The sequence below is a fragment of the Microtus oregoni genome, unplaced genomic scaffold (genome assembly GCF_018167655.1).
Source record: "Microtus oregoni isolate MIOR12 unplaced genomic scaffold, Mior012 000040F_ref0000088, whole genome shotgun sequence".
NCBI classification, from domain to species: domain Eukaryota; kingdom Metazoa; phylum Chordata; class Mammalia; order Rodentia; family Cricetidae; genus Microtus; species Microtus oregoni.
The window spans coordinates 13,610,035-13,636,115 of NW_024543207.1; the positions used below are offsets into that span (position 1 = coordinate 13,610,035).

A 26,081-nucleotide genomic window follows, 5' to 3' on the forward strand; every position below is an offset into this window, starting at 1 on the left:
ACACTGCTACAAATTAGTGAAATCTGAGACATTAGTACTGTAGACTTTCTGTTAGTTCTGTATCATGTAGCAACAATGTGTTTATTTGGAAGTCAGTTTTCTGGTGCCTCTTTTCAGCTGCCTGTTTAATAGATGGTGTTAATTGTCTGCTCCAGACATGTAAAATATTCAATTGGCTTTCCTTGTGCTGTTTACCATTTTCCTGAGAAAAAGAGCTGAAGCTATGCCACGGCTTTATGGACAGTCAGGCCTCATCTCTGCGATGTTTGCATCAAAAGCTTGAGGCCAAGGTTAGACTTGGTTCTTCATGAGCTTCAGATAAGTTCCTGTGTGACCTCCTGTAGCCTTTGCTAAATGTTAAATAGGAAACTTTTAAAAGTCTCTTTTCTTTTATTACTCTGATAAAACACAGAAAACTATACTTAAAAAGGAGTGTAGAGTCTAAAATGTCTTGGTGTCATTGGTACCATTTGATAAATATAAATAAACTATGAAAAACTCTATATAGAACTAAGTAATAAGCTTTGTTCTAGATCTCATTGTCAGTAGGCAGCACTGATGAGAGAAAATACTGTTTTCAGTAATGGACTGGGGTGATGTGCTTGCACAGCTCATTCATCTTCTATTCCTATGCTATGTGCATCTCTGATCTTTGTCTTTCAGTTGCTACCCGGGGCAGCATCCTCTACTTCCTCGTCACTGAGATGCGCTTGGTTAATGAGATGTATCAGACTTCGCTCCGCCAGTTTCTGGGCTTGTTTGACCTTTCCTTAGCCAGGTACAGCTGTCTCTAGGAAGTCAAGCTGAATTCTTTATCTGGGGACCAGAACAATGATATTAGAATCTCCTTTTTGCCTGGAAGTAAGAGTGTTTTCTTTTCCTAAATCTGAGATTAGTGTAGTTATTACAGTGTTAACACATCATTCAGACTTGGCATCTTAGGCTCAGAGGAAGCCGTGCAGGCCACTCATCCACTGATTTGCCTCCTTTGGTTTCGCGTGTTCCACTAAATGGGGAAATTTTCAAGACATTGTTGTGAATAATAATGGCCTGTGGGTAAAACTGATTTAGACAACAATGAGGAATTCTTATTTTGTTGTTTCACGTTGAGAGAATTCTTGTTATTTTAGATTTAGGAGCCCTTCCTTGTGTAAAAGTAAAAATTAGTCCTTTATCCTCCACCAGAAATGCTATTTCTATAGACAATTGGAAAGGGCAGCGGGATGATGATATCATGGGTCTCTTCCCCAGGTCTGTCAAGAGCCCAATTACAAGCAAGAGAATTGCTAATATCATCGAACACATGACCTATGAGGTTTTTAAATATGCTGCTCGAGGCTTATACGAGGAGCACAAATTCTTGTTCACATTGTTGCTCACCCTAAAGATTGACATCCAGAGGAACAGAGTCAAGCATGAGGAGTTTCTCACCCTCATTAAAGGTCAGTAGAAAGTTCTCTGCACAGTGCAGGTGCAAATACCCTTCACAGAGCTTCTGTTTTGCTTTCTAAGTTGTAATAGTTTCTTTGCATTTCATTTATGATTTACTTACATGAATTATTCTGTTTGATCATCTATCGAATGATGAATATTTGTTGGCGATCGACTGTGTCTCACGGCATCGAACAGACATTTTACTGAACCAAACCCCTTGCAGAGTGCCTGATTTTGGGGTGGAGGAGAAGGTACAGAAAAAGTAATTAAACAAGTAAAATATACACTATGTGGGAAGCTAGCAAGCACTTTAGAGTAATGGGAGAAAATGAGTTTTAACCTTTCTTTTGCTGTGATAGAATTCTCTGGCTCAAGTCTAACCTCCAAAAAAATAGAACTCAAGGGAGAAAGGGCTCATTTGTGCATCATTTGAGACACAGGCCACCATGGCAGGAAATGAGGGCAACAGGAAGTGAATGAGCCAGGTACATCACATCCACAGTCAGAAAGCAGGGCTCAGAGGATGCTTGTGCTCAGCCTCTTGTTCTTCCTTAGACCACTGTGGACTCACGCTGAAGGGATGTGCTCCCCACTTTTAATGTCTGCCTGCCCACCTCTCAACCTAAGCAGCATAGTCTCTCAAAGGCACGCCCAAAGACTAAATATGTCCCCTAACATGGGTGTATCTGTAGGTCTGTCTCTTACAGGGTTGACGAGATAAAATGTGGTATTTGCCTGAATCTGACTAGTTTCACTTAATATGATCTCTATTTGCCTCAATTTTCTTGAAAACAATATAATTCTATTCCTTGTGGTTGAATGAAAACTCCATTTTAAGTACATATACCTGTATCTGTTTGTGATATTCTTCATTTGTTAAAGGGCTCCTAGACTGGTCCATAACTGGGTTGTTATGAATAGCGCTGTAATACACTTGGAAGCATCTCTGTGGTGTGGTAACTTAGAGGCCTCCAGATATGTACCCAAGAGTGGAGTACCTGAGAGATATGGTAATTTGAATTTTCTGAGGAAACTCTATACTATTTTTCACAGTGGTTGGAGTAATTTGTATTCCCACTAGCAATGTCTAAATGTACCCTTGCTAGTTCTTGTCATTATTTGTTTTCTTAATGGCAGCTCATCTGACTGGGGTGATGGAGTCTTAATGGTTTTAAATTCATTTTGCACTGACAGATAAGGATGTTGAACATTTTTGTTTGCTTATTGGTCATTTATTCCTGCTCTCCTTGTTTGTTTGTCATTGTCAACACCATCATCAGCACTCTCCTCCTCCTTCTCTTCCTCCTCTACCTTCTCCTCCTTCTCCTATTTATCACCCAATTCATTGCTCAAATTGTTTAATTTTTTTGTACTTAGATTTTTGGGTTCTTTCCAAAGTCTAGATACTAATTGTCTGATATAGCTTACACAGATTTTTCTTTCATTCTGTAGTCTTTCTCTTGACTTGATTAGCTTTTGATATGCATATTTAAAAATATACAATCTTATTTTTTAATTTTTTTCATTTTATTTCCTGTGCTATTGGATTCCTTGCAGTCTTTCAATTCCCTCTTCTGCAGTGATCCATGAGCCTTTGGAGGATAGGATGTGATACACATATTCTATGTAGGGATGAGTGTTGTGTTCTGCTGTCTCTTATTTGCTGCATACTGGCTAGTTGTGGGTCTGAGTTAATTGCTATCTATTGACAAGAGATGATTCTTTGATGAGGATTGATAGATGCACTAATCTATGGTCAAACAAATTTTTAGGATGCTGTTTAACACTATGTACATTTAACAAAATAATAACAGGTTTCCCCCTAAAACCTATGACATGTTTAGCCATGGGTTCTTGGTCCCAGTAATGCCATCAGATATGGGTTTGATCATCTGGAGTGGTCCTTGAATCCAATCAGAAAGTAGATTGATACTACCATGATAGTCAAATTACTGTAGCACCAGTATGTCTCTTGTCAGTCTGGTTTTTATTGTAACTTTTGAGGTTCACAGCTATGTGACATCAAGGATTCCTTTATTCCCTAGTAACATACATAGCACATTTGAGTTCTGTGAAAGCTAGCCAGCAAAGATAAAGCTTCAAGGTGAGTACCATCTTGATTTCTTCATGTTCTGAGTGAGGTAACCCAGACCCAGAAAGACAAATGTCACATATTTTTCTCTCATTCGTGGTTGTTAGCTTTAGCTCTTCAGATAAGTGTCTTTAATTTGGAAAATCCATAGATATGCAGGAAATTGTTACAAGGCTATGGGTCTAGGAGAGAGGGACCATAGTGGTATAAAAGGTTAAAGGGGAACAAAGTGCAGGAGGGGTTAAGTTGAGGGCAGGGTGGAAGAGGTATAACACTTAATACCTTTCAAAAGTTTGTTTGGAGACAGAAGCTTCCTTAAATATAGGCATATATAAAACAAATTAAAATAGAGTGTGTCTATTTGGTGTTTTTAACAAGAATGACTCACACAATCTCATATTTTTGAATACTTATTCCCCAGCTAGTGTAACTGTTTAGGAAGAATTATGAAGCATGGCCTTAGAAGAACTGTCTCACTGGGGGTAGGCTTTGAGGTTTCAAAAAACTTGTTGCATTCCCAATCTCTCTTTCTGCCTTACGGTTGTGTCTCCTAATGTGAGCTCTCAGCTCTTCCTTGGTTCCACCATCATGCACTCCAATATTCTGAAAGTGAAAGCCAAGTTAAACTCTTTTAAAAGTTGTTTTGGGTATGGTATTTTACCACAGCAATATAAAATAACTAAGAAACCCTATAATGGGTAACAGTGTCTCTACTCTTCTCCATAGTCTAGTAAATAAAAATTTCAGTGCCAGTAAATGGTTTACATATCTGGGAGATTTTGGCTGGTGATGTCCCACTGGCACAATTAGAGATTTTCATACCCAAATATAATGCTTATTTTTTAATATTAACTCTAATTTCCTTCTCCCCAACTTCTTCTCGTTGAGCCCTACTGAATCCATTTTTCCTTTCTCAGCTGTTTCTTAAATAATCTATTTAATCTGCTATTGAGTTATCAAAAATAGTTTTTCTCCCCCAACATACAACCATTCCTTGTGCTTCATTGTACATTTTTGGAACAGGCAAGACAGTTACAACATAGTTGCCCTCTCTCAACACTGAACAGTGCTTAAACCTAAGAGGCTCACTCACCATTTCCAAAAACAGTCTTTTGTTAACTCACTGCTAGCTACCTTATTTTATACATTTTGATGGAAAATGGGTAGTTGTCATGGAAATTGGTGAAGCATTTATTGAACATGGTGCGATTATCATTTTCTCCCTGGCATGACAAGATTTTTTTTTACTTTATGAGTCACTATTTGCATTGAAATAGTTTCAAGGCCCTGTTTACCTTACTATAAATGAACTAAGATTGATTTGACAAAAGGATACAGTGTAATAGTACATGGTATTTGGATTAGGTAGAGAATGACTCAATAAATATCTTTTATGTTATTTGTTTATAACCTGCTTTATCAAACAAATAGTCTTTGGATGACTCAGTAGGTTGGTTTTTCTTTTGTGAATAATGTTTAGAACATTTTCCCCTGAAATAGTTTAATGGATGATATTTATTAGAGAACCTATTTCATAATTTTAAAGAGTGCCTAATGGTTTCTTTTACTTAAATTATGAATTTTACCTGCTGATATTTTTTTAAGTGGCAGCAATGATGTTTTGAAGGTGTCCTTTATCATTTGTTGCTAAAAGTTATGTATGCTTAGGAAGGTTATCAGAAAAAAGACAGGAATCACTACCAAATGGAAATTTTGTTCTTGTTAGATTACCCAATATAAACAATGTGACAGAGGCCCTAAGATATGGTCAAAACAGATGAATATTGCTTACAGAAGAGAAACCTTCAAATATATTTAGTGATTCTAGCATCTGTTGATAAGCTATATATTTAAAATTAGCATATACCAGTATAAGGCCATTCTTAGTATTGAGAAGAGCTGTTCATTTAGTGACCTGCCATGCCCTCAATCCTGCATGGTTTATACATTTCTAGCACAGCATGTAGGCCATATTATTTAAAGTTTAGAGGGAGAGTTCCAGGCCAATAAGATAGCTTGCCCTAGATGTTGGCCAGATCAACAGAATCCAGCATCAGTTTGTTTTCCAAAGCTAAAATGCTGATATGTGGTTGAGTTTTCTATAATCACCTATTTATTTATTTAGGTTTGAAGCAAGCTCCTCACTATGATTTATATCTCTGAATTTAATAAATGTTAAAGTAGTAAAGTCGTTGAAATTAAGACACTTCAAACAGAAACATTTACTAAATGAATTACTTTAAAGCAAAAATAAGAGCTGGCAACTTCTTACGTTTAATTTTAAAGGTGGCGCCTCATTGGATCTTAAAGCTTGCCCTCCTAAACCATCAAAATGGATCCTAGACATGTCCTGGCTGAACTTGGTGGAACTTAGCAAACTTAGACAGTTTTCAGACATCCTCGATCAGGTACTATGTTTGTTGACTGTATGTAAAGTACTGTCATGGTGAGCAGCTTTTAGATTCATCACTGTAAAGTTTGTGGAGAAGAGATGCTTCTTTCCTATACTGTAAGTTTTAGAAGGTATTGTACGTATTTGTTTTTTCCTGAAGCTTCTCCACAGCCTGAAACAACAGCACCCGCTGAAGGCTGGTTATGTAGGAAGAAGTGCGCTCGGGATGTTTAATTGGCATTGTCTCAGCCTACATGCTATTATAAAGGTCTATATATAGAAAAACTGATGGGTCTAATTAGATAGAATAATTAAATGCATGCATAATTCTCTGTGTGTGGTCTTTTTAGAGAATGAAAAGAAATGGAAAGAAACACACACAGCATATTCTACTAAATTTCCCTTCTTGTCCTTTGTCTCTCTCTCCTTCCTTTTCCTCTGCCCTTCCTTCCAGTTCCTTCTTAACTAGTCATCCAGGTCTGACCCTCATGCTGGCATTTGTCTCTTGATCTGTAGATGTCACTGTTCTTTAAACCATCCAGTTGTCTGCCACCAGTGTTTGTGCAGGAATAGTGGAAGTTAAGTGTAAGTCCAAAAGGAGGTTGTTTACTACCTGATGATCATAGAGAAATGAGATTGACAGAAAGATGGCTTTATTCAGAAACAGAATGAAGAGGCTATGGATACCTGTTTTGACCAAGAAATATCCTGAGATGAGTTTTTAACTTTGATAGTTCAAGTTTACCAGGTGTTTAAATTTGGAAGTGCCTTTATACTTTGGCTCACAACTGGTGATGTTTGTTATTACTAACCCGTAATTTATGTATAATTAGTTGTTTTAGGAAAAATAACTTAAATTCTGAGTTATTAATGCACTCTAGTTTATCCTTCTATCAGGATACATCCAGGAGTTTTCCCTGGATTGGATAGTATGTCACATGTTTGAAATCAAGCCCCATTATGCAGAATTTCATGATTGAAACAAATTATTTTTTTTATTCTTAAATGGTTCTTTCTAAACATGAACCCAGGAAGGCTCTTTATTATTATTTTTTTTATTTTTTAAAATTTTTTGGAAGGTTCTTTTTTGGTTAAACTAGGAAATATACTTGAGGCTTTTATCAAAGTGATTATCAGAGGACTTAAGATTCTATTAATTCACCGGGTGGTGGTGGCACACACCTTTAATCCTAGCACTCAGGAGGCAGAGGCAGGAGGATCTCTGTGAGTTCGAGGCCAGCCTGGTCTACAAGAGCTAGTTCCAGGACAGGCTCCAAAGCCACAGAGAAACCCTGTCTCAAAAAACCAAAAAAAAAAAATCTATTAATTCGTGGATGTTATTTGTTTGCTTGAAACTTTCGATGTGTTTGCCTCTGTAACTCTGGTGACCTATTTGTTTCTGTTATCTGTATCTGGTATATGGTAATACATCGTATGCTTTGCCAGTTGCCTATAAGTACCAGAGGTCTGATCATCCATGTGATGATGATATTAGATGCAATCTTTCAAATTACTTTAGATTGATAGAATATTGACCCCAAACCTGTTTATTCAAGAACAAATATATTTGATGTCTTCCTTTGAGTAAAGAGTGGTCCTAGGAAATGAGAAACATGAATGAGCAAGACCGGATTATAAGAGAATTTTGTGGAGCCGATGAGTCTTCCTTGAGATAATGAAAATAGGGCTCCATTGATTTTTCTTTCTTTATAAATTTGTTACCATAAAGGTAGAGGGGAAATCAAGCATCTCAGGACTCTCTCTACCTTGGCAGCCAGTCGTAGGCTAATGTTAGCATAGATTGATTTGGAGGCAAGTGGTATTTAATCTTAGACAGCCAGACTTTTGACACCAGGACACATAATGTTTAAAAACAGTGAAAGTGTATGGCTTACACGTGCCTAGAATGGTCAGAAAGGTTGATAGACAATGACAATGCGCAATTGCTGAAAGGTTTTTGTGTGACATGACACACTTCTTATCCTATGGTATTTTCAGATATCAAGAAATGAAAAACTGTGGAAAATTTGGTTTGACAAAGAAAACCCAGAGGAGGAACCTCTTCCAAATGCCTATGATAAATCTCTTGACTGCTTCAGACGTCTTCTCCTTATTAGGTCCTGGTGTCCCGACAGAACCATTGCCCAGGTAAAATGTGTATTAAAAGGAAACAAGAAAGTGTGTTCTACAGGAGAATTTTCTTTAAGCTTAGAGAAGTATTTTGAATATGATTATCAAATGGAATTTCTTAATGGACATCCAAACTATTTTTTAGCAAGACCAATATGATAAATGAAATTGAAAACAACAAAGGAAGGACTGAGGTGCACACGTCCCTAAGTGATTTACTAAATCCCTGCCGTCCCAGGGGTAAAATAAATGCAAATGAGAAAGTCATGACTCTGAGCTTGGCATGTAAGAATAGCACAAATGCAAAGCATTATTCTCGTGTGTCATCTTATAATAATTCAGAAATGATAGACCTGCTCTATTTTATTAGCTGTAAATCAGCTCTTGTATAATCAAGAAAACTGCTGAAACGTTAGTGAGAGAGACGTCTAGCAGAACAGATATAGTGCCAGTTCCCTAGATAAAGCCACAGCTCTGAGTGATAGGTTCTCTAGAACTGAATTCTGCATATGGCTAAAATGTAAATCCTTCCTCCAAAGCTTCATCTTCTCCAAGACTTTTTATATGACTTTTCACCCACTGAGAAGGAGCAGGACTTGCTTTCACAACTAAAACTTTAAAATTTAGCACAGGCAGACTACTTAATAACTTCCATAAAGCAATGGCAGTAAAATCTGCTGGTCTCTGTATTCACCGTGTTCTCTGCAGAGGGTAACACAAAATGGACAAGGTAACTATCCTCACCTCGACTCAGGTACCTCAAATCAAAGAACAGCTAGATCTAAAGACTTATTAAGAAAAGAAAAATGGGTTTTGCCACTTAGGGCACTGAGGTCTCGCTTCCATTCAGTTCCCACTTTCACCTTCACGATTTGTACTTTCCACAATGAATGGTCAAAGGTTGTCTTTTTCAGGGTGGTGAAAGAGGGAAAGTGTAAGTACATTTGTTTCTTTATCCATTTCTGCCTCCTTACCTCCCTTCTCCCTTTTCCACAGAAAACATTTAGTTTCATAGTTAAAATGAAAGCCTTCAGACTCTTCTGTAATGTTCCCACCTCTGTATGGCTTTGTCATTCTCAGGCGGGACACAAGTGTGGCCTCTTTCCTGTTCACGTTTTGTATCTCCTTGCCCACTCTGAAATAGCCTTTATATTCTAAAAGAAACAGCAAGGATATTCCGTTTCACAGTTTTTCAATCGTAAGGGCTTACCATGGCCCTTACAATCACACTCAATTTCTGAATAAAATCTAGATGGTCCTTTGGAAATATATTTCACCCTCTGAAATTTGTATCTCCATGAGTCCTTTTTAAAAACTATTGCCAGATAAGCCCCACATTGTTATATACTCTGTTCCTGTTCGCCATAAGCAATATCAGGCTGCAATTTATGCATTGCACTTTGTCTGGTGTGATGGTTCACAGTAGGAATATCAGGTGGGTTGGCCACAGAAATACCTCACTGTCAGGGGGTGTCCTAATGCTACATATGCAGTGATGTCTAAAACCATGCCACAAAGGGAGGTCAGTCCATACGAGACAGCTTCTGAGTTCATTTTCCTTCCCATCCTCCAAGGTTGTGCCTGCTTAATTGAGACCAGATGGAACAAAATGTTCTTTGGAGTTGGACTGAATCACTTGTGAAAATGTAGCACGATGTATTTACTCGTGCCAATGAGGTGTTAAGTTTTTATAGATTGGCAGGCTGTGCAGAAGTCTGGCTGGCTCTCACCAAACCATCAGTTACACAGTTGTACTAGATGTCCTCTATGCAGATGAAACAATTTATTCTTGTTTGCTCTGAAATTCCTGTACATGTGTTCACTGTATGAAGTACACCCTACTCTGACTTTCTATTGTCTGGACAAGGCCCGCCCACACTCTGTGGTTCAACTTAAATGCTCGTTTGGTAATAAACATGAATTTCCTGTATTTCTACAATACTGACTGGTTTTGCCATTGCACAACCTCAAGAGGCTGTTGTTTATTTGCTATTATCTGGTCATTGTATGTATAATCCCGAGGCGAAGCAGGAATCCCAAAGGCAGGGTCATCCTGTCACTGCTTGGCAGGGCCACCTGATGCACATCCTTGGAGAGAGGAGGAAGAGGTTGCTAGCCAAGTTTCATGCCTGCTGTAAGAGAGGGACTTATGGGGATGGGGACCCAATGAGACAGTGCTTGTGTTGGGCTAAGTTATGGAGGTGAGGAAACATTACTTCTCACACATGTTGCAGTTTTGTCTTGAGACTTACATCACAGAATGAACTGCAAACTCTGGACTTTAACCAATCAGAACCAGTGGCTGTAATCTTGAGAATTTCTTTCTTCCCCAGAAACAAGGATTTTATTAAAAAAGTCAATCATGTGTGGGAGGAGAGGGCCGCTTGATTGTCCTGGCTACCGGGCTTCTCAGCCCCGAAATAACCACACCGAAAACTGTATTCATTAAATCACTGCTTGGCCCATTAGCTCTAGCATCTTTTTGGCTAACTCTTACATCTTAATTTAACCCATTTCTAGTAATCTTTGTATCACTACAAGGCTGTGGTTTACTGGGTAAAATTTCCAGCGTCTGTCTCCAGTGACTCCATGGCTTCTCTCTCTCTGCCTTCCTTCTCCCAGCATTCCATTCAGTCTTCCTGCCTAAGTTTTGCCCTATTGTAGGTCCGAAGCAGTTCCTTTATTAACCAATGAAAGCAAAACATAGACAGAAGGACCTTCTACACCAATCATGACTTCCATTTTAAGTTAAATAGCTTTCTTTACCAAGGAGTTAGAGAATGAGAACTGGGCTCACTACCTCAAATATCTTCTGAGCTAAGCATAATTTTTATATTTTAATACATTAAAACAACAAGAAGAATGATATTTTAGGATGTGAAAATGAGGTAACAGTTAAATCTCAATGTAATGTTTTGAAAGTTTTAATTTATCATTATTATCAAATAATTGTATACTATTATAGGATGTCATTACATGTGTTCATTGTGGAGTAGTCAAATCAGGCTTATGTTTATTGGAGCAAAGCCACACCATTTTGTTTTGTATTGTATCAAGCTGCTTTTGTGCTACAACGAATGGGTTAAATAATTGCAACAGAGCCCATGTAGCTAGAAAAGCTTCAATGATTTTCCATGTGACTCTTACTGTATTGCAATGTCATGTCCACACTGGGTACAGGTTGACTTGCATGATGGTTTGGGTGGTATCGAGCACCCCATTAGCTTAAAATAGAAAAAATTTGGTCTTTAAATGTAGGTGAGCCACACTGAGAAGCTGTAGTGATGGTAGCTGTCTGTGGCTGAGCAGGAACTGCAACTGTGGAATGACCAACCGGCCTTTGAATTGCTTCCTGCCTGCAGACCTTCAGTAACACTGAATGTGTATACAGAGTAGATTTTTGATGACCTCAGTGGACATGTTAGACAAACTTTTTAAATACTTACTGCAATGAAAGTGTTTGGGCATTTAAAGCAAGGCTAGAGACTTTCATATTGGATTTTGCCAATTTAGAAAACACAGTGAGAGATATAATGGCATACTGTGCCTCAAATTTAACTGGATTGAACTCCACATCTTTAGAACACCTCTCAACTACTAAAACCACCAAATGGGAAAAAAATGTGAACAAGTGAGGACTTCCATGAATCAGGGAATGAGTCCTGACTAGTTATTTCCTTACCATTTGCCCAGCCTTACTAGCAAGGAAGGGCTCTGAGTAGAGACTTCACAGCCCCTAAGAAGGTAGGCAAGCTACCTTTCCCCCAAGTATTTAGAAATAGCTATCAAGTCAAGGAAATTGTGCACTCTACCAAATCAGCACACATTTAATCTCACGCTTGTGGCGAACTGGACATTAGGGTTTATGATAAGGCAGACTTAGAACTGAAATGATGGGACAGTGGTCCAGGGCTTTCTCAGTGATCATCTGTGATCATTCCCCTTAGGAAATGGGAACCTAATGTGTCTCTTTTTCAGTTTGCAGAAGATGCGTATTTCATAGCTTGTTTTACTTTGTAATATGAGGGACAAAGTTATCTAGAAGGGAAATGCTGAAGTAGAGCAGTATGAATATTTAATTATCTTGTCTCAGTTGGCACTCACTTCTGCTATGATGAAGATACTAGGCATCTTTGCAGGCTTCCAGATTCCCTTGTCACGACGTGGACCCGGGAGGTCAAGGTTAAGGCTAGTTAAACCATCTTTGGTTTGAAAGTATCCCAAGTTTGATTCCAGTAACTATTTACACACTTCTTTCATCTGTAGTGTTATTCATTCTCAGAATGATCTCGCAGTTCAGGGCTTTGAGCTTCTACTGGTAAGACACTCATCATTTAAGATAGTTAACTTTATAGCTCAGGTTTGTTTAAAACCTCAGAGTCAAGGGAAGCTCTATGTGTATTCCTCTGGGGATAGGATTGAGTACACTCATCTCTGGCTTCAAGGGAGATAAAGTTAGTGTACTGACAGCTGGGTTTTGCTTGTTCATCTGTGAGAAAGGTTCATCTGGGGGTCTCACTATGGAGACATGTGGATGCTACAAGCTTGGAATTGGAGAACAGCTTTTTGTTTTGTTTTTTGTTTTGAGGGGGACAACCCAATTATTGTAAGGGAAAGAATAGGGATTAAGGGTCATATGTGTTATACAGGCAGTTGAAAAAAAATCACTGTATTAACTTTTACAAAAAGAATACTAGGTATTTCTTATGATAGTAAATGAATTAAATAAAATCTGTGATCTTATCAACATTGATTTCAGTAAAAGTTCTAACAAAATTAATAGTAGAAGGACAGAACCAAAAAGTGGAAAGGGATGATGAAAATGATGAGCAGACATTATAAAGTATTTTAAAAATAATTAATCAATTTACTAATAAATGTAATAAATAGCTCTTCAGTGATTATCTATTTGGTAAATACTCATTAATTTTCAGTTATTGTACTGTTGAACTATTTGGAATTAGGGTTAGCATCCTAAATAATAAAGTTTCCAAATCTTATGCAGACAGCAAGAAGCCATCAGTGTGTTGGATGGGAACCAGGGTGATTCAGTTTGGATTATGAACTTTTAACTCCGCTTTTGTTTGGCAAGGAGTACAGTCTCTCTGAGTATAACACTGAAATGTAAACAAAAGGAAAACAGACACCAGGAAAAAGAAGTCACTGCCCTATTTCCCTAGGAGTTAATATGAACATCTTTGAGACAGTCTGCAGAAGCCATCTGTATTGTGATACACAAAGGAGCTAGAAATGTTTTCTTGACTTTGTACTGCTTTTGACAGGCTCGCAAGTACATCATGGACTCGATGGGAGAGAATTATGCCGAGGGAGTTATCCTGGATTTGGAAAAGACATGGGAGGAATCTGACCCACGGACACCACTCATTTGCCTCCTGTCCATGGGCTCTGACCCCACAGATTCCATCATTGCTTTGGGGAAGAGACTAAAAAGAGAAACACGCTATGTGTCCATGGGCCAGGGTCAGGAGGTCCACGCAAGGAAGCTGTTGCACCAGACCATGGCAAATGTAAGACCAAATGTCTAGATTCAAAAGCACCTGAGATTGTGATATGGACACCAAGGTGATTTGATTGTATTCAAATTATCCCATAGATCAGATATTAGGGATATTTTTGCACAGTCACCATTTGCCTGGGTGGCTATATGTAAAGAATCTCACAGTTATAGAATAATTCATGCAAAAATTAAGACATCATTTTAAGGCTCTTGTCTTTAAAGTAATTAGATTGTCAGGTGCTGGTTCTTCAGTTCAGGCCTTGTCTGATTTGCCCTCTACAGACCCAGCTTCTCATCTTTCTGTAGAGAGGTGAGGATGCACTGGAAGGCTAACTTCCTTTTTTTCCTCATTTCCCCCTTCTTTCAGTCCCTGCCAGAGGTTTTGCTCTTTGGTCTTGGGTACCGTTTTCTGTTTCTCTGTCTCTTTCATTCTTGTACTTTTAGCAACTCTTGGCCTCTCCCAGAAGCACCCATAGTGCACCTTAGGATTCAATTTTCTGGAATCTTATTTACATGCCATCAGTCTTGCTTATTGTCATTATCGTTGTGTTTAGGATCATGCCTTACAGTGCTTTCGATGTAGTTTGAATGGAATTGGGGGAGGGAGCAGAGAGAGCTCAGCCTTACTTGTAAGTTCTGCTTCCTCTTTCTCTGCTTTACTCTGGCTATTGTTATGACAGAGCTAAAGCATCATTATGTGTATTGGCAAGACAGTATGCTGTGGAATAAATTTGTGCAACAGCAATAAACATATTGTATATCTCAAGTCAGCATTACCGAACTGCTAGAGTTGGCCTAGACTAATTATATTGTTTAGCATGCATCTATTTTAAATTTTAATGACATAATTTCTGCAGAAAGTTGTATTGAAATCTCCAGGTGAAAGAAACTGACCTGATTTCCATCCTTAGGGCGGATGGGTCCTCTTACAGAACTGCCACCTGGGCCTTGACTTCCTGGGGGAACTAATGGACATAATCACAGAAACAGAGACTGTGCACGACACTTTCCGCCTGTGGATCACCACCGAGGTTCACAAGCAGTTCCCTATAACTCTCCTGCAGATGTCCATCAGGTTTGCCAACGAGCCACCTCAGGGCCTGCGGGCGGGCCTGAAAAGAACGTACGGTGGTAAGTTGGGGAATGATCCTGAGGCCACAGGATTTGCACACAGTTTTCCTAAAGGGATTTCAAAAGCAGAACCAGCAAATTGTACACTTCCTTTGCCTGGTAGGGACTCAGGTATTGTGCTCCATGGGAAATGATGCGAATTGAGCCCATGATTTTCTACTTTCAATTTTTTTTCTGTCTTTTCAATATTGTTCTACTTAAACCTGAGCTGGACACCCTTGTCTGTGGTCTCTCTACTCCATCCCTCCACTACTGTAGTAGCACTGCCTCTCTGGAAAGGAAGAGCTGAGTTAAATGATGTCCTGATCCATCTGATTAGGGCTGCACATCAGAGCATCAGCTACATTAAAAATCAGACAGTGGCACGATTGAGCATCCTTTGGATACATACCCAAAAGTGGTACTATTGACTGAAGAATGGATAAGGAAAGTGTGGTACATTTACACAATGGAGTACTACACAGCAGAAAAAAAATAATGACATCTTGAATTTTGCAGGCAAATGGATGGATCTAGAAAACATCATTTTGAGTGAGGTAACCCAGACCCAGAAAGACAATTTTCACATGTACTCCCTCATAAGTGGTTTTTAAACATAAAGCAAAGAAAACCAGCCCACAAATCACAATCCCAGAGAACCTAGACAACAATGAGGACCCTATGAGAGACATACATAGATCTAATCTATATCAGTAGTAGAAAAAGACAAGATCTCCTGAATAAATTGGGAGCATAGAGACCTTGGGAGAGGGTTGAAGGGAAGAGGCGGGGAGGGGAGCAGAGAAAAATGTAGAGCTCAATAAAATAAAATTTAAAAAAATCAGACAGTGTTGGAGCGTGGCTCATATGGTAATCTCAGGCCTCAGCAGGCTGAGGCAGGAGAATCGTGAGATAAATGCCAGCCTGAGTTACATAGCAGGTTAAAGCACCTGGAGCGACATTGTAGGACTATATCTTAAAACACAAAATGAAACCAAAAGTGAACAACACAAAAAAGTCGAAGTATCAACAAGCAAGACCAAAATGACCCTCTTGTCACAACTGTCGCCAGATTACACTTTTGTCTTCACTACCTCTGCCTTTTCCTACCAGGCCTGGAGCTCACGGTCATGTAAGGAATCTGGAGCTTGGGAACAGGAACCTTCATCCTGTCCCTGCTAATTCACAGCTGTGTGTGCCACATACTTTGTTCACTCAAAAACTTTTCAATTTTCATACCTGAAGTAGGCTCAATAAAAGCTAACTAAGAGGTGACGCTGGGAGCAGGGGCTGGTCTCCAACTCTTTTACCGACTTTTGGAACCCTACTCCTCATACTGTGCCACGTTGGCCAGCCATAATTAATGCATGGGGAGGTGCCTAGTCTTACTGCAACTTGATATGACATGTTTTGTTGATATCCATGGGAGATTTTTCCTTTTCAGAACAGAAATGGAGGAGGAGTGGATTGGGGGGGTGATAATGGGGGAGGAAGTTAAGGGAGAAGAACTGGGAGGAGAGGAGGGAGGCGAAACTGTGGTCAGGATGTAAAATAGATAAATTTTAAAAACCTATCAAGAAGGATACAATTAAATGAAAATATTTAATGATAATAATGTGATGATTCCAATTAAAAGCTACAGTTATGCTTAAAGGAGTTACTTATAATAAGAGTTTAAATATTGCCAATCTATGAGATAATATGGGGATAAAATAAAGCTTGAAAGGTAATAGCAATAGAAATTGGTCTGTATAATATATTTTATAAATGTATAATAATTATTTGGGTCATGTACTGAAATGGGATTTTTGCACACATTATTTTAATTAATAAATTAAATTAAGTTATGCTCCAAATATATACCTCAGATATTAATATAGTTATTATTAACTTATAATAACAACAACAATAATAATAGCATTCACTTTATAACCATTTTCCTTTCATTTCTATTTTATCCTGACACTGGATTGCTGGATTTCTAAGAACTTGTCTCATGTTGACAAGCCTTCACCATGACCTAGGCTTTCAGTAAATGTTTCAAAGAGAAATGGTCTTCAAATAGTCTAAATTCAGATGATAATTATTATAGGAATGTAATAAAAATAGTGTAAATTACTAGATCAAACCATTTTCCAGAATGTTTTTTTGCAAAAGTAATAATAAATGAAAGTGCCTGAGAGATATGTTCTTTTATCTCTGCCCGAACCACAACAGGTGTGAGTCAGGACCTGCTGGACGTGAGTGTGGGGGTTCAGTGGAAGCCCATGTTGTATGCAGTGGCCTTCCTGCACTCTACTGTCCAGGAGAGGCGCAAGTTTGGTCCCCTGGGGTGGAATATCCCCTATGAATTTAATCAAGCAGACTTCAATGCCACTGTGCAGTTCATTCAAAACCACTTGGATGATATGGATCTCAAGAAGGTATTGCTGAGCCCCTACTTCATACCATGACATACATTGAACATATGTGGCCAGCCTCACACAACAACAGTTCAGCTTTAGGGGAAAATCTTACGAGGATTTGATAAGGCTATAGGGTATATTAAAGGCAAGTCCACTTAGGTCACAATTGCTTTTCGATTTTAGGAAAAAACCTGGAAATGTTTTATTAGCAAAGACAAGTTTGCAGTTCATAAGACAACCCAAAATGACCCATGGCAGGGATGCAGTGCGAGATGGAGGGAGCAAAACTCTTGACATAAAAATAAAAGGTTAAATTACCTTCTATTATGGTTTTTGGAATTGCCTAAGTATTTTCAAAAAGTAAACTTTTAGGGATCACAAGATCAATCAGTTGTTAAAAACACATATTGCTCTTGCAGAGGACCCAAATTTAGTTCTTAGCATTCATGGTAGGCAACACCAGCTTCAAAAGATTGACACCATCTTCTGGGCTTCTCCAGCACCTGTACTCCCCATCACATATACATAGATATCATTAAAAAATAGAAGTAAATAGTTAAAAGTAAACTTTTGAGACATTGAAGTGTGAAAACACAAATTTCAGGAGAGTCTATATGAAGTCATGAATGTAACCTAGGAGTAGTTCTTTACATTGGCTAGCTTAAACATTTTCCTACACTCTATATCTTGAAATTGTTAAGATGAATGACTGTGTTGTTGATATGATGGTGGTGAATGTATGATGATGTCTGTGAATCATATATGATGTTTGTGAATACTCTGAATACTCCTAGGGTGTGTCCTGGACCACTGTCCGCTACATGATTGGAGAGATCCAGTATGGAGGCAGAGTCACTGATGACTTTGATAAGAGGTTGTTGAACACATTTGCTAAGGTTTGGTTCAGTGAAAACATGTTTGGGCAAGATTTCACCTTTTACCAAGGATACAACATTCCAAAATGTAACACAGTGGATGGCTATCTTCAGTACATTCAGGTTTGTTGGCTTTAGCATTTTAATTGTAGAACAAATCTCTGCAGGTCTATCTATCTATCTATCTATCTATCTATCTATCTATCATCTACCTATCTATCTACCTATTTTTTATTCTTTTTTACATTCCAACCACAGTTCTCCCTCCCATCTCTCCTCCCACCTCCTTGCCCCCCCCATGGCCACCCCCATCCACTCCTTCTAACAGGTAAGGGCTCCCAATTGTAATGAGAGTGAAAGCAACGTTTTCTGCTGTGAATTCTTTCTTCATATTTTCATAACCTCTTGATTATCATACTTATCTTTGCTCTGAGAAATAAGTCTTTTGTGAACCCTTTTGCATATTCCAATGTTGTAATGGCTTGGGGGTCGATTTTCTTTGGTGAGGTGACAGATGAGGCCAATGTAGGGAGATGATATGCATAAGTCATCTGGGGCTCTCTGCCCATGGGGCTTCAGTTACTACACATGTAGACCAAGGAACATTTCTGGGCTCTGTCTGTTCTACTTTCAACCCAGGTAGGTAATATTTGACATTCATCTTTAGCCCAGGCCCAAGGGAGTATATAGATATGGCTTCCATGAACCTACCTTGTATGAGTCCTTTGTTTAAGTCAGAATTTTTTTTCAACTCTTGCAGCATTGGCATTTACAATCAGGTTAGTCTCTCTTGTGTATTCTAGTTTCTCTTTCATGGTCCCTGGCCTCTGCCTCCTAAATGCCAGGAGCATCCTCTGCCTGATAAGATCAATAAATGTCTCCATGTGTTGTCAAAGGATCCTTGTTGGAAAAGTAGCCCTTGGCTGAGCAGTGCTGCTCCAAGACAGAATAATGCAGATTGGATAGGGCCGTCAGGAATATGTAAGGAAAGAATATCTCGTGCTGATGGTATCTGCAATTCCTCTCTGTACTCTGAATGCGTTAGAGTTGCTTTGGCCTCTGTCTCAGATTTATCTCAGAGTAAATAAACTAAAACACAGCACCCCAAAGGGATACATTCATCAGTATATTTATAGGGTTTTGATGTATAAATGTAATGAGTTTATCATATATTACCACTTCTACACTTCTATAAATTCAAATCAACAAATAGCATTCGCCTGACTCTACTGTGTGTGTCTTTAAATCATTACCTGTGAATAGAAATGTGTCCATGGCATCATAAATTTAAGAATACATATATTTCTAAATATATACCTCATTCCACAATGAAATAGGTAGCTTATAAGAAGCTGTGAGAAAGGAGTAAAATGAGGCAGAGGAAGGGAGGGAGACAAACAGTAAGATAATAAAATTAACGATAAGACACACACAGAAATACATGTCAAATTGTAGGTACATTTTCTCTTTCCCAATGGTCCAGGAGACTTCCTGCTTGATTGTTCTGTTCCCGGTTGTGTCTCATTCTCTCACTCAATTTTTCTCTGTTGTGTTTTGAATAGTTCTCTTTCCCAAGTCTCCATTTTACTCCCTAGGACAGAACCATTTCCACCCTCAGTCTTATTTGAGCCATGCTTCATAAAACTTCCATTTCCTGCTATTTGTGTCAGTACAATAGCCATTAATTGTGCAACACTCACATAAAGTGATTTTAATTACACTATCCAAAAAGCTCCATTTTTATCTTTATGCATATAAGAAGACTGTCTCTGGTTAAATTTCGCTTTAGTCTGTTTTGGGTTTTTCAATGTTACAACTTTTCATTTTGGGTATGTGGAGAAATTATTGGGGTTTATAGTGGGTCGAGAGCGAGGTCTAAGTCAGTGTTTATCCTCATGAAAATATTTTTTCCTGTGTCTATAATTTAATTGGTGTTATCAATGCATGCTTATCTGGGGGTCTTTGGTGTTCAGAGCTTGCCTGCCTATGACACTCCGGAGGTGTTTGGATTGCACCCCAATGCTGACATCACTTACCAGAGCAAGCTGGCCAAGGATGTGCTGGACACCATCCTGGGCATCCAGCCTAAGGACAGCTCTGGTGGAGGGGACGAGACACGGGAGACTGTGGTGTCACGCCTGGCTGAAGATATGCTGCAGAAGCTTCCGGAAGATTACAGCCCTTTTGACGTGAGTCCCAAAATCCTGGAATTTGTCTCAGATTTGTCTGTTTGTGGGGGAAGAGGAGGAAGTAAGACAAAATCAAGTTTCTGAAGTGAATGATAATATTCAAACTAAAGGACTCTTGACAAACCCCAAAAGGAAAGCCATAAAGAAACTACATGACTGTCAATGTTTATTTCTGGCTGATATGTGCCTTGCTGGGTTACAGTTACTTTACAGAACCTTTCTTGAGCTGCTTCATAGTACCATTGTTTAAATGAAAACATTGCGTTATCAGAGTGAAAGGCCAGTTATGTGAGCATGCTCGTGTGTGTATGTGTGTGTTTGCATGTGTATATGCATTTTCAAGTATATATGTATGTCTTTGCATGTGTGTGAGAGTGTGTGTGCATGTTTGTGAGTGTGTGTGCATGTGTGTGTTTGCATATGTGTGTGCATGTGTGCATGCTCAAGTGTATATGTATGTCTTTGCATGTGTATGTGAGTGTATGCATGCTCATGTGTGTGTGCGTGTGTGTGTGTGTGTGTGTGTGTGCACGCCTGTGTGTGTGATTTAAAGCACATGTAGGCCTTCCTCACTGCAGGGAGACTGCATTTTCTAGCCTCACTCTCTGCTATTTTTTCACACAATTAACTTTGAAAGATCATCCTTTTGGTATATAAATAGCTTCTAAGCAATTTATAATCATGGAGGTTAATGTTTTAGCATTTAATGGATTTTTGCGAAAATTACCCTGATATGGTTTAGAAATCTTTGATAAAACAAGAAATGAGCTATTTTCCATATGGTTTAAGAGGTGACTGCATGACCTAACTCCTTTGCCACACACAAGTAGCTTTGGTATCCTGTAACTACTAAGGAGACAATTTTGACTACAAAAACTATACTCAAGGGTCTCTTGTCAAAGGAATAATTTCCCTGGGAGAATCTCTTACCACTCGCTTGGAGAAAATTAATACTGTTATCAGCTTTCATACGGTCTCTTCATTACAGTGTTGGAAGAGAGGTCATTGCCTCTATTGCAGGTCGAAATATTTATGAAGCAATTAAAATATCTAAGATAGAATAATCACATAACAAAACATGGTAGCTAGCTTTTTGAAGAGACCTTTTTTTTCTTCAGCATTGGTCAGAACCATTCCAGCATAAAATAGTCTAACCTAACACATTATCTGATATATAGAAGAGTCTCAACAGATACCTGTAAAATAGAAAGAAATGAACATGTATCTGTGCTTATCGAGAAAAGCAGAGGGCTGTAAAGATGAATGTCTAGTTATCTGAGCTAACTGGCCTAGTGGTTGTGTAGAGGACACACTGCCTACATGTTCGCACACATATTCACATTGGCACGGAACATACAGTTCCTAGGCAGTTCCTTTAATACAGTGGTTATATTCACTATATTATATAGCTACATACATTTTGTATGTTTCTTTGAACTAATGGCTCCCTTTTCTTTCTCACACGCTCAAAAATTTTGTGCTGGTAATATACTTGCTGGTCACATATTTGCTTTCTTATATATTCTTTATTTTGTTGTTAAACAACTCAAAGCTTATATTTATGGCATTGTAGAAGACATAAATGGTTTAGAAGCCCAGGGCACAGTACTACACCGTCACAGTAGCTATCTACTTCCTAATATTTTCTTTGAATGTCTCCATGGAAGGTGAAAGAGAGGTTGCAGAAGATGGGGCCTTTCCAGCCCATGAACATATTCCTCAGGCAGGAGATTGACAGGATGCAGAGGGTGCTCAGCCTTGTCCGCAGCACCCTTACTGAGCTGAAACTGGCTCTTGATGGCACTATTATCATGAGCGAAAATCTGCGAGATGCTCTGGATTGCATGTTTGATGCCAGAATCCCTGCCCGGTGGAAAAAGGTAAGCACAGTCCTGCTCCTACTTTGCAAGTGACTGTAACCTAAGTGGGGAGCCCCAAAGATTGGGGACTTACTTAGCTTGGTTCTTAGGCCTAGTGATGCTTGGGGGTCATTGCTCTGCCTGTGCTTGTTTACAGAATTTTGTTTTAAAATAAAAGGCTCTATTTATTTTATGTGGACATGTGTGTCTAAGTCTATAAATGTGTTTCACAGGCACACAGGTGCCCACAGAGTCACAATAGCGCATCATATTCACTTTACATGGATTTACAGACAGTTGTAAGTCATCAAATGTGGGTACTGGGAACCAAACCCAGGCCCTCTGAAAAAGCAGGGGGTGTTTTTAATTACTGAACCACCTCTCTTTTTATTTATTTATTATTTAAAATTTAATTAAAATTTGATTACATCATTCCTCTTACTACTCCTTTTCTCTTCTTCCCCCATACACACTCCTATTCCCGAGTTTCCTTGTCTTTAGAGGTTATTGTTACATATACATAGAAAGGTGGAGGACCAGAGATATCCTCTGTTCATGGCACTAGATGCTAAAGATGAAGTGTTCAGGACCAGGACAGCAGGGTTGTTGAAGGTCGGGCCAAGCTGAGAACATAGAGGAAGGTGGTAGACAGAGATGAAACTGGGAAAAGGAGGTTTGGAGAGGCTTGGATTTCCCCGGCAAAATAGAAAGGTATGTGTCTTGGGAAAGGTGTTGTGAGTTCAAATCCCCTGCACTCATGTTAAAATCATATATGCATGGATTCACATGCCTGTAAGCTTCACATTGGGGAATGTAGACAGGCAGATTCTGAGAGACTGCAGGCCTTCAGTTCAATGAGAGAGTGTCTCAGACAGTAGGGTTGAAAGTGCAGAGTAATAAAACAAGAAATCCGATGTCCCATGGTTTCTAAAAGTGTGTAGTTGGGTATGGACACACTCACATACAATCACATAGGTGCAACACACACACTCGCAAGGCTTGTCAATGCTGAGCCTCACACATCTTTCCCATATATTGACCCATATTTGGCAGCTAGGACTTCTTGTTTTCCTCCCACCTTATTTAATGATGTCACTGCTCATCTTGAGTCATAGCCTAAGAACTCTGCATCAGCATCCTTTTTTCTCCCCCTTCACAAATTCATTGCAAGGGCCCGAACAGTTCTCTTTTGAATCTCCCATTCTTCCTGCCAACAGATAGAGAACCTTTAAGCCACTGGCCTTGCAAATTTGTTCCCTGTGAGCTGTCTCTCTCAGCCCTGCCAGCCTCCGAGACATTCTGGAAAAAACCAGAAGTCTTTGCAGGTGGCAGAGTCTCATTTAAAAGTCCCTTTACTCTGGAGCCAAATGTGATTTTAGAACATTTTTTAACTTAATACACCTATAAAGGTACGATAGAATGAGCCACCTGATTCTAAAATTATGATCATTTTATACAGTTTTCTTCTATTAATGCTACTATCAGTCTGCGGGATTGCAGAGGCTCTTGAAATATACGCAAATTAATTGTAATGATATTTGAAATTCAAGTGGGATGCCTACCCAAGTTGATTACGACATTTATTCCTACTGAAAATGTTGCAATTACAGAGAAACATTACAACCTATGATTTGCAGATTCTTCCCCATGGTGCTGCTGTTGTTGCATTAATGACATGCATGCCCGTTGTCATAAAGGAAATGGAGTGAATTCGAAGAGAAAGTTTGAAGCAATGAGTATAAATAAATTGCAGATGGTAAAAGGAGCTGGGTTTCTCTTTCTGCTCCTTAATGGGACACACACTCAGAAGCTCAACTGTTGTTTACCTCATTAAAATGAGCAGAGAATGACTTCTATGATGTATTGTGTGTGCACAGAATGTATTTTAAAGTGTTGACTTATCCTGGTGATGCCATGAATTTATTTATATAAATAGAAGTCTTTATACGGTATCTATTGAAATTGTAGTTTGGTCATGGCCGATACCTATGCCTGTTAAATGTCATTCCATAGACGGTTTTTATTCCTTCACAGCAGATAAATTAGTGATGAATATACTCACAGGTAGAAGATGATTGTAGTGCTTTTTTTTTGAGTTTTGTCAATTCACATCTTTCACTTTTTTGCACATCATTAATGTGAAAGAGAAAGGATAATCTGAGAAGTTTACAGGTCAGAGCTGAAGGGAAACTCAAGACTGGAGGGACATTGCCTGCTGCTTTTCTCAGTGAGCACAGCCAGTTTACACGGCTGAATCAAACCTACATTGAAGGATTGTTTCAATGTGTGCGTTTCAGGCATCGTGGGTTTCAAGCACCCTGGGCTTCTGGTTTACTGAGCTTCTGGAAAGAAACTGCCAGTTCACCTCCTGGGTGTTCAATGGCCGACCCCATTGCTTTTGGTTGACAGGATTTTTTAACCCCCAGGGATTTTTAACTGCGATGCGACAGGTAATAACTCTGACTTGGGCTCATTATGTTACTGTAATTTCCCTCTACAACCTCTCCTTGTTCCTTAAAGCTTTAAAAAATATAATAAGACAGAGAATGAGTATTTCTGATTGGTAGTAGCAGTTACATTGCTATCACTATAAATATGACTGCTTATCTTATTCTGAAGTATTTATTTTTATTTCTATGTTGATTTAATTTTATAGTTCCCTTTTTAAGGTACAAATGGTTAAATTAGGAAATGGGCATTTTTTAAATGAGAGAATCTCTTAAATTATTTAAATACTACCCCAGTTTCTTTGAATGAAGATACTTGGAATAACTTGATTATAATTTAGCTTTTCCTATGAAGACAAACTTCTTTTTGTTGAATTAAATAGGAAATAACTCGGGCAAACAAAGGCTGGGCTCTGGACAATATGGTTCTTTGCAATGAAGTCACCAAATTGGCAAAGGATGACATTTCTGCCCCTCCCTCAGAAGGAGTCTATGTCTACGGCTTATATCTTGAGGGTGCTGGCTGGGACAAAAGAAACATGAAGCTCATTGAATCCAAACCCAAAGTGCTTTTTGAGTTGATGCCTGTCATACGGATTTATGCAGAAAACAACAGTAAGTTGTCTTGTATCTTCTGAGAGGGTTGGTATTATATCATTGACTGACATTATAAATACAGTCTTATGACTTCTGTCAAGCAATAGGTATTTTACTCATTTATCAATTGGCTCCATATTCATGCCTATGCTAAATGGCTATCTACTCATCTCCAGACCTTTTCTTGTATGCTATTATAGAGATAATAGTCATGGCCTTCCTGGTAAAGTAGATAAAATATACATGAATACTAATAGAGTCTTCATAGACAGTTTCACAGATGAGATAAATAAGGAATACATGGAGAGAAGTAGGAGACAACTATTGGACTGAGAGACCAGGAACTGAGCACCAGGAGTTCTTGGCCCTGGCCTGGTATTGAAGAATGGACAGGAGGAGGGAGGTGAGGCATGTAAAATGATTTCTTTTGTACACAGGGCTCATCAAGGGGAGTGGTTCTACTAGTTTATGGGTTTGAGTCAGATTGTGAAATATAGACTGAATCTGGGGATATTTGGCCTAAGTATAAAGAAAAAATGCTGGGTTCCTATTTTATCCAATGGATAGAATACTGTTTTGATGAGACACACATTTTTTTCTACATTATCAAAGTTCTATTTCAGAAATCTAAAAATACATCAAGTCTTTCTTACTGTGGCTTCACATTTCCTAGAGGCTTTTGTTGCATCCATCCAACTATCTTTCAGCTAACTTCCCCACAGTTCTCGCCAGGGAATAGTTCATTTGGAAGCATAAGCTATAAACTCTAGAGATAGCCATGATTGAGGGTCCCCAGAAAGAAGGGATTCAGTGATACAATCACAAATTATTTTTTTCTTTGAATAAGTAAAGGAAGAGATAAAATATTTTAGAGGTTTATGGTATTTTGACACCATATTTAAGTAACACACTTGAAAACTTAGCTAATGGAAAAGAGATTGTAAACTCCACATTTTCTGTCATTTTTGGTGCTGGGGATTGAATTCAGGGTTTCCTACATGCAAGGCAACTGCTAATCTTGAACTTGGAATCT

General features: G+C 38.7%; 1 protein-coding gene across 1 annotated transcript in view; it reads left to right on the forward strand.

Moving 5' to 3' along the window:
- Positions 1–26,081, forward strand: part of Dnah5 (dynein axonemal heavy chain 5) — a 221,755-nt gene that overhangs the window by 185,845 nt on the left and 9,829 nt on the right. The window contains exons 67-78 of the mRNA XM_041632097.1: positions 664–778; positions 1,252–1,442; positions 5,813–5,934; positions 7,917–8,066; positions 13,331–13,576; positions 14,478–14,697; positions 16,894–17,099; positions 17,876–18,079; positions 19,930–20,145; positions 21,813–22,025; positions 24,302–24,454; positions 24,835–25,066. Coding sequence (XP_041488031.1) covers positions 664–778; positions 1,252–1,442; positions 5,813–5,934; positions 7,917–8,066; positions 13,331–13,576; positions 14,478–14,697; positions 16,894–17,099; positions 17,876–18,079; positions 19,930–20,145; positions 21,813–22,025; positions 24,302–24,454; positions 24,835–25,066 — 2,268 coding nt within the window. The remainder of the gene's footprint in view (positions 1–663; positions 779–1,251; positions 1,443–5,812; positions 5,935–7,916; positions 8,067–13,330; positions 13,577–14,477; positions 14,698–16,893; positions 17,100–17,875; positions 18,080–19,929; positions 20,146–21,812; positions 22,026–24,301; positions 24,455–24,834; positions 25,067–26,081) is intronic.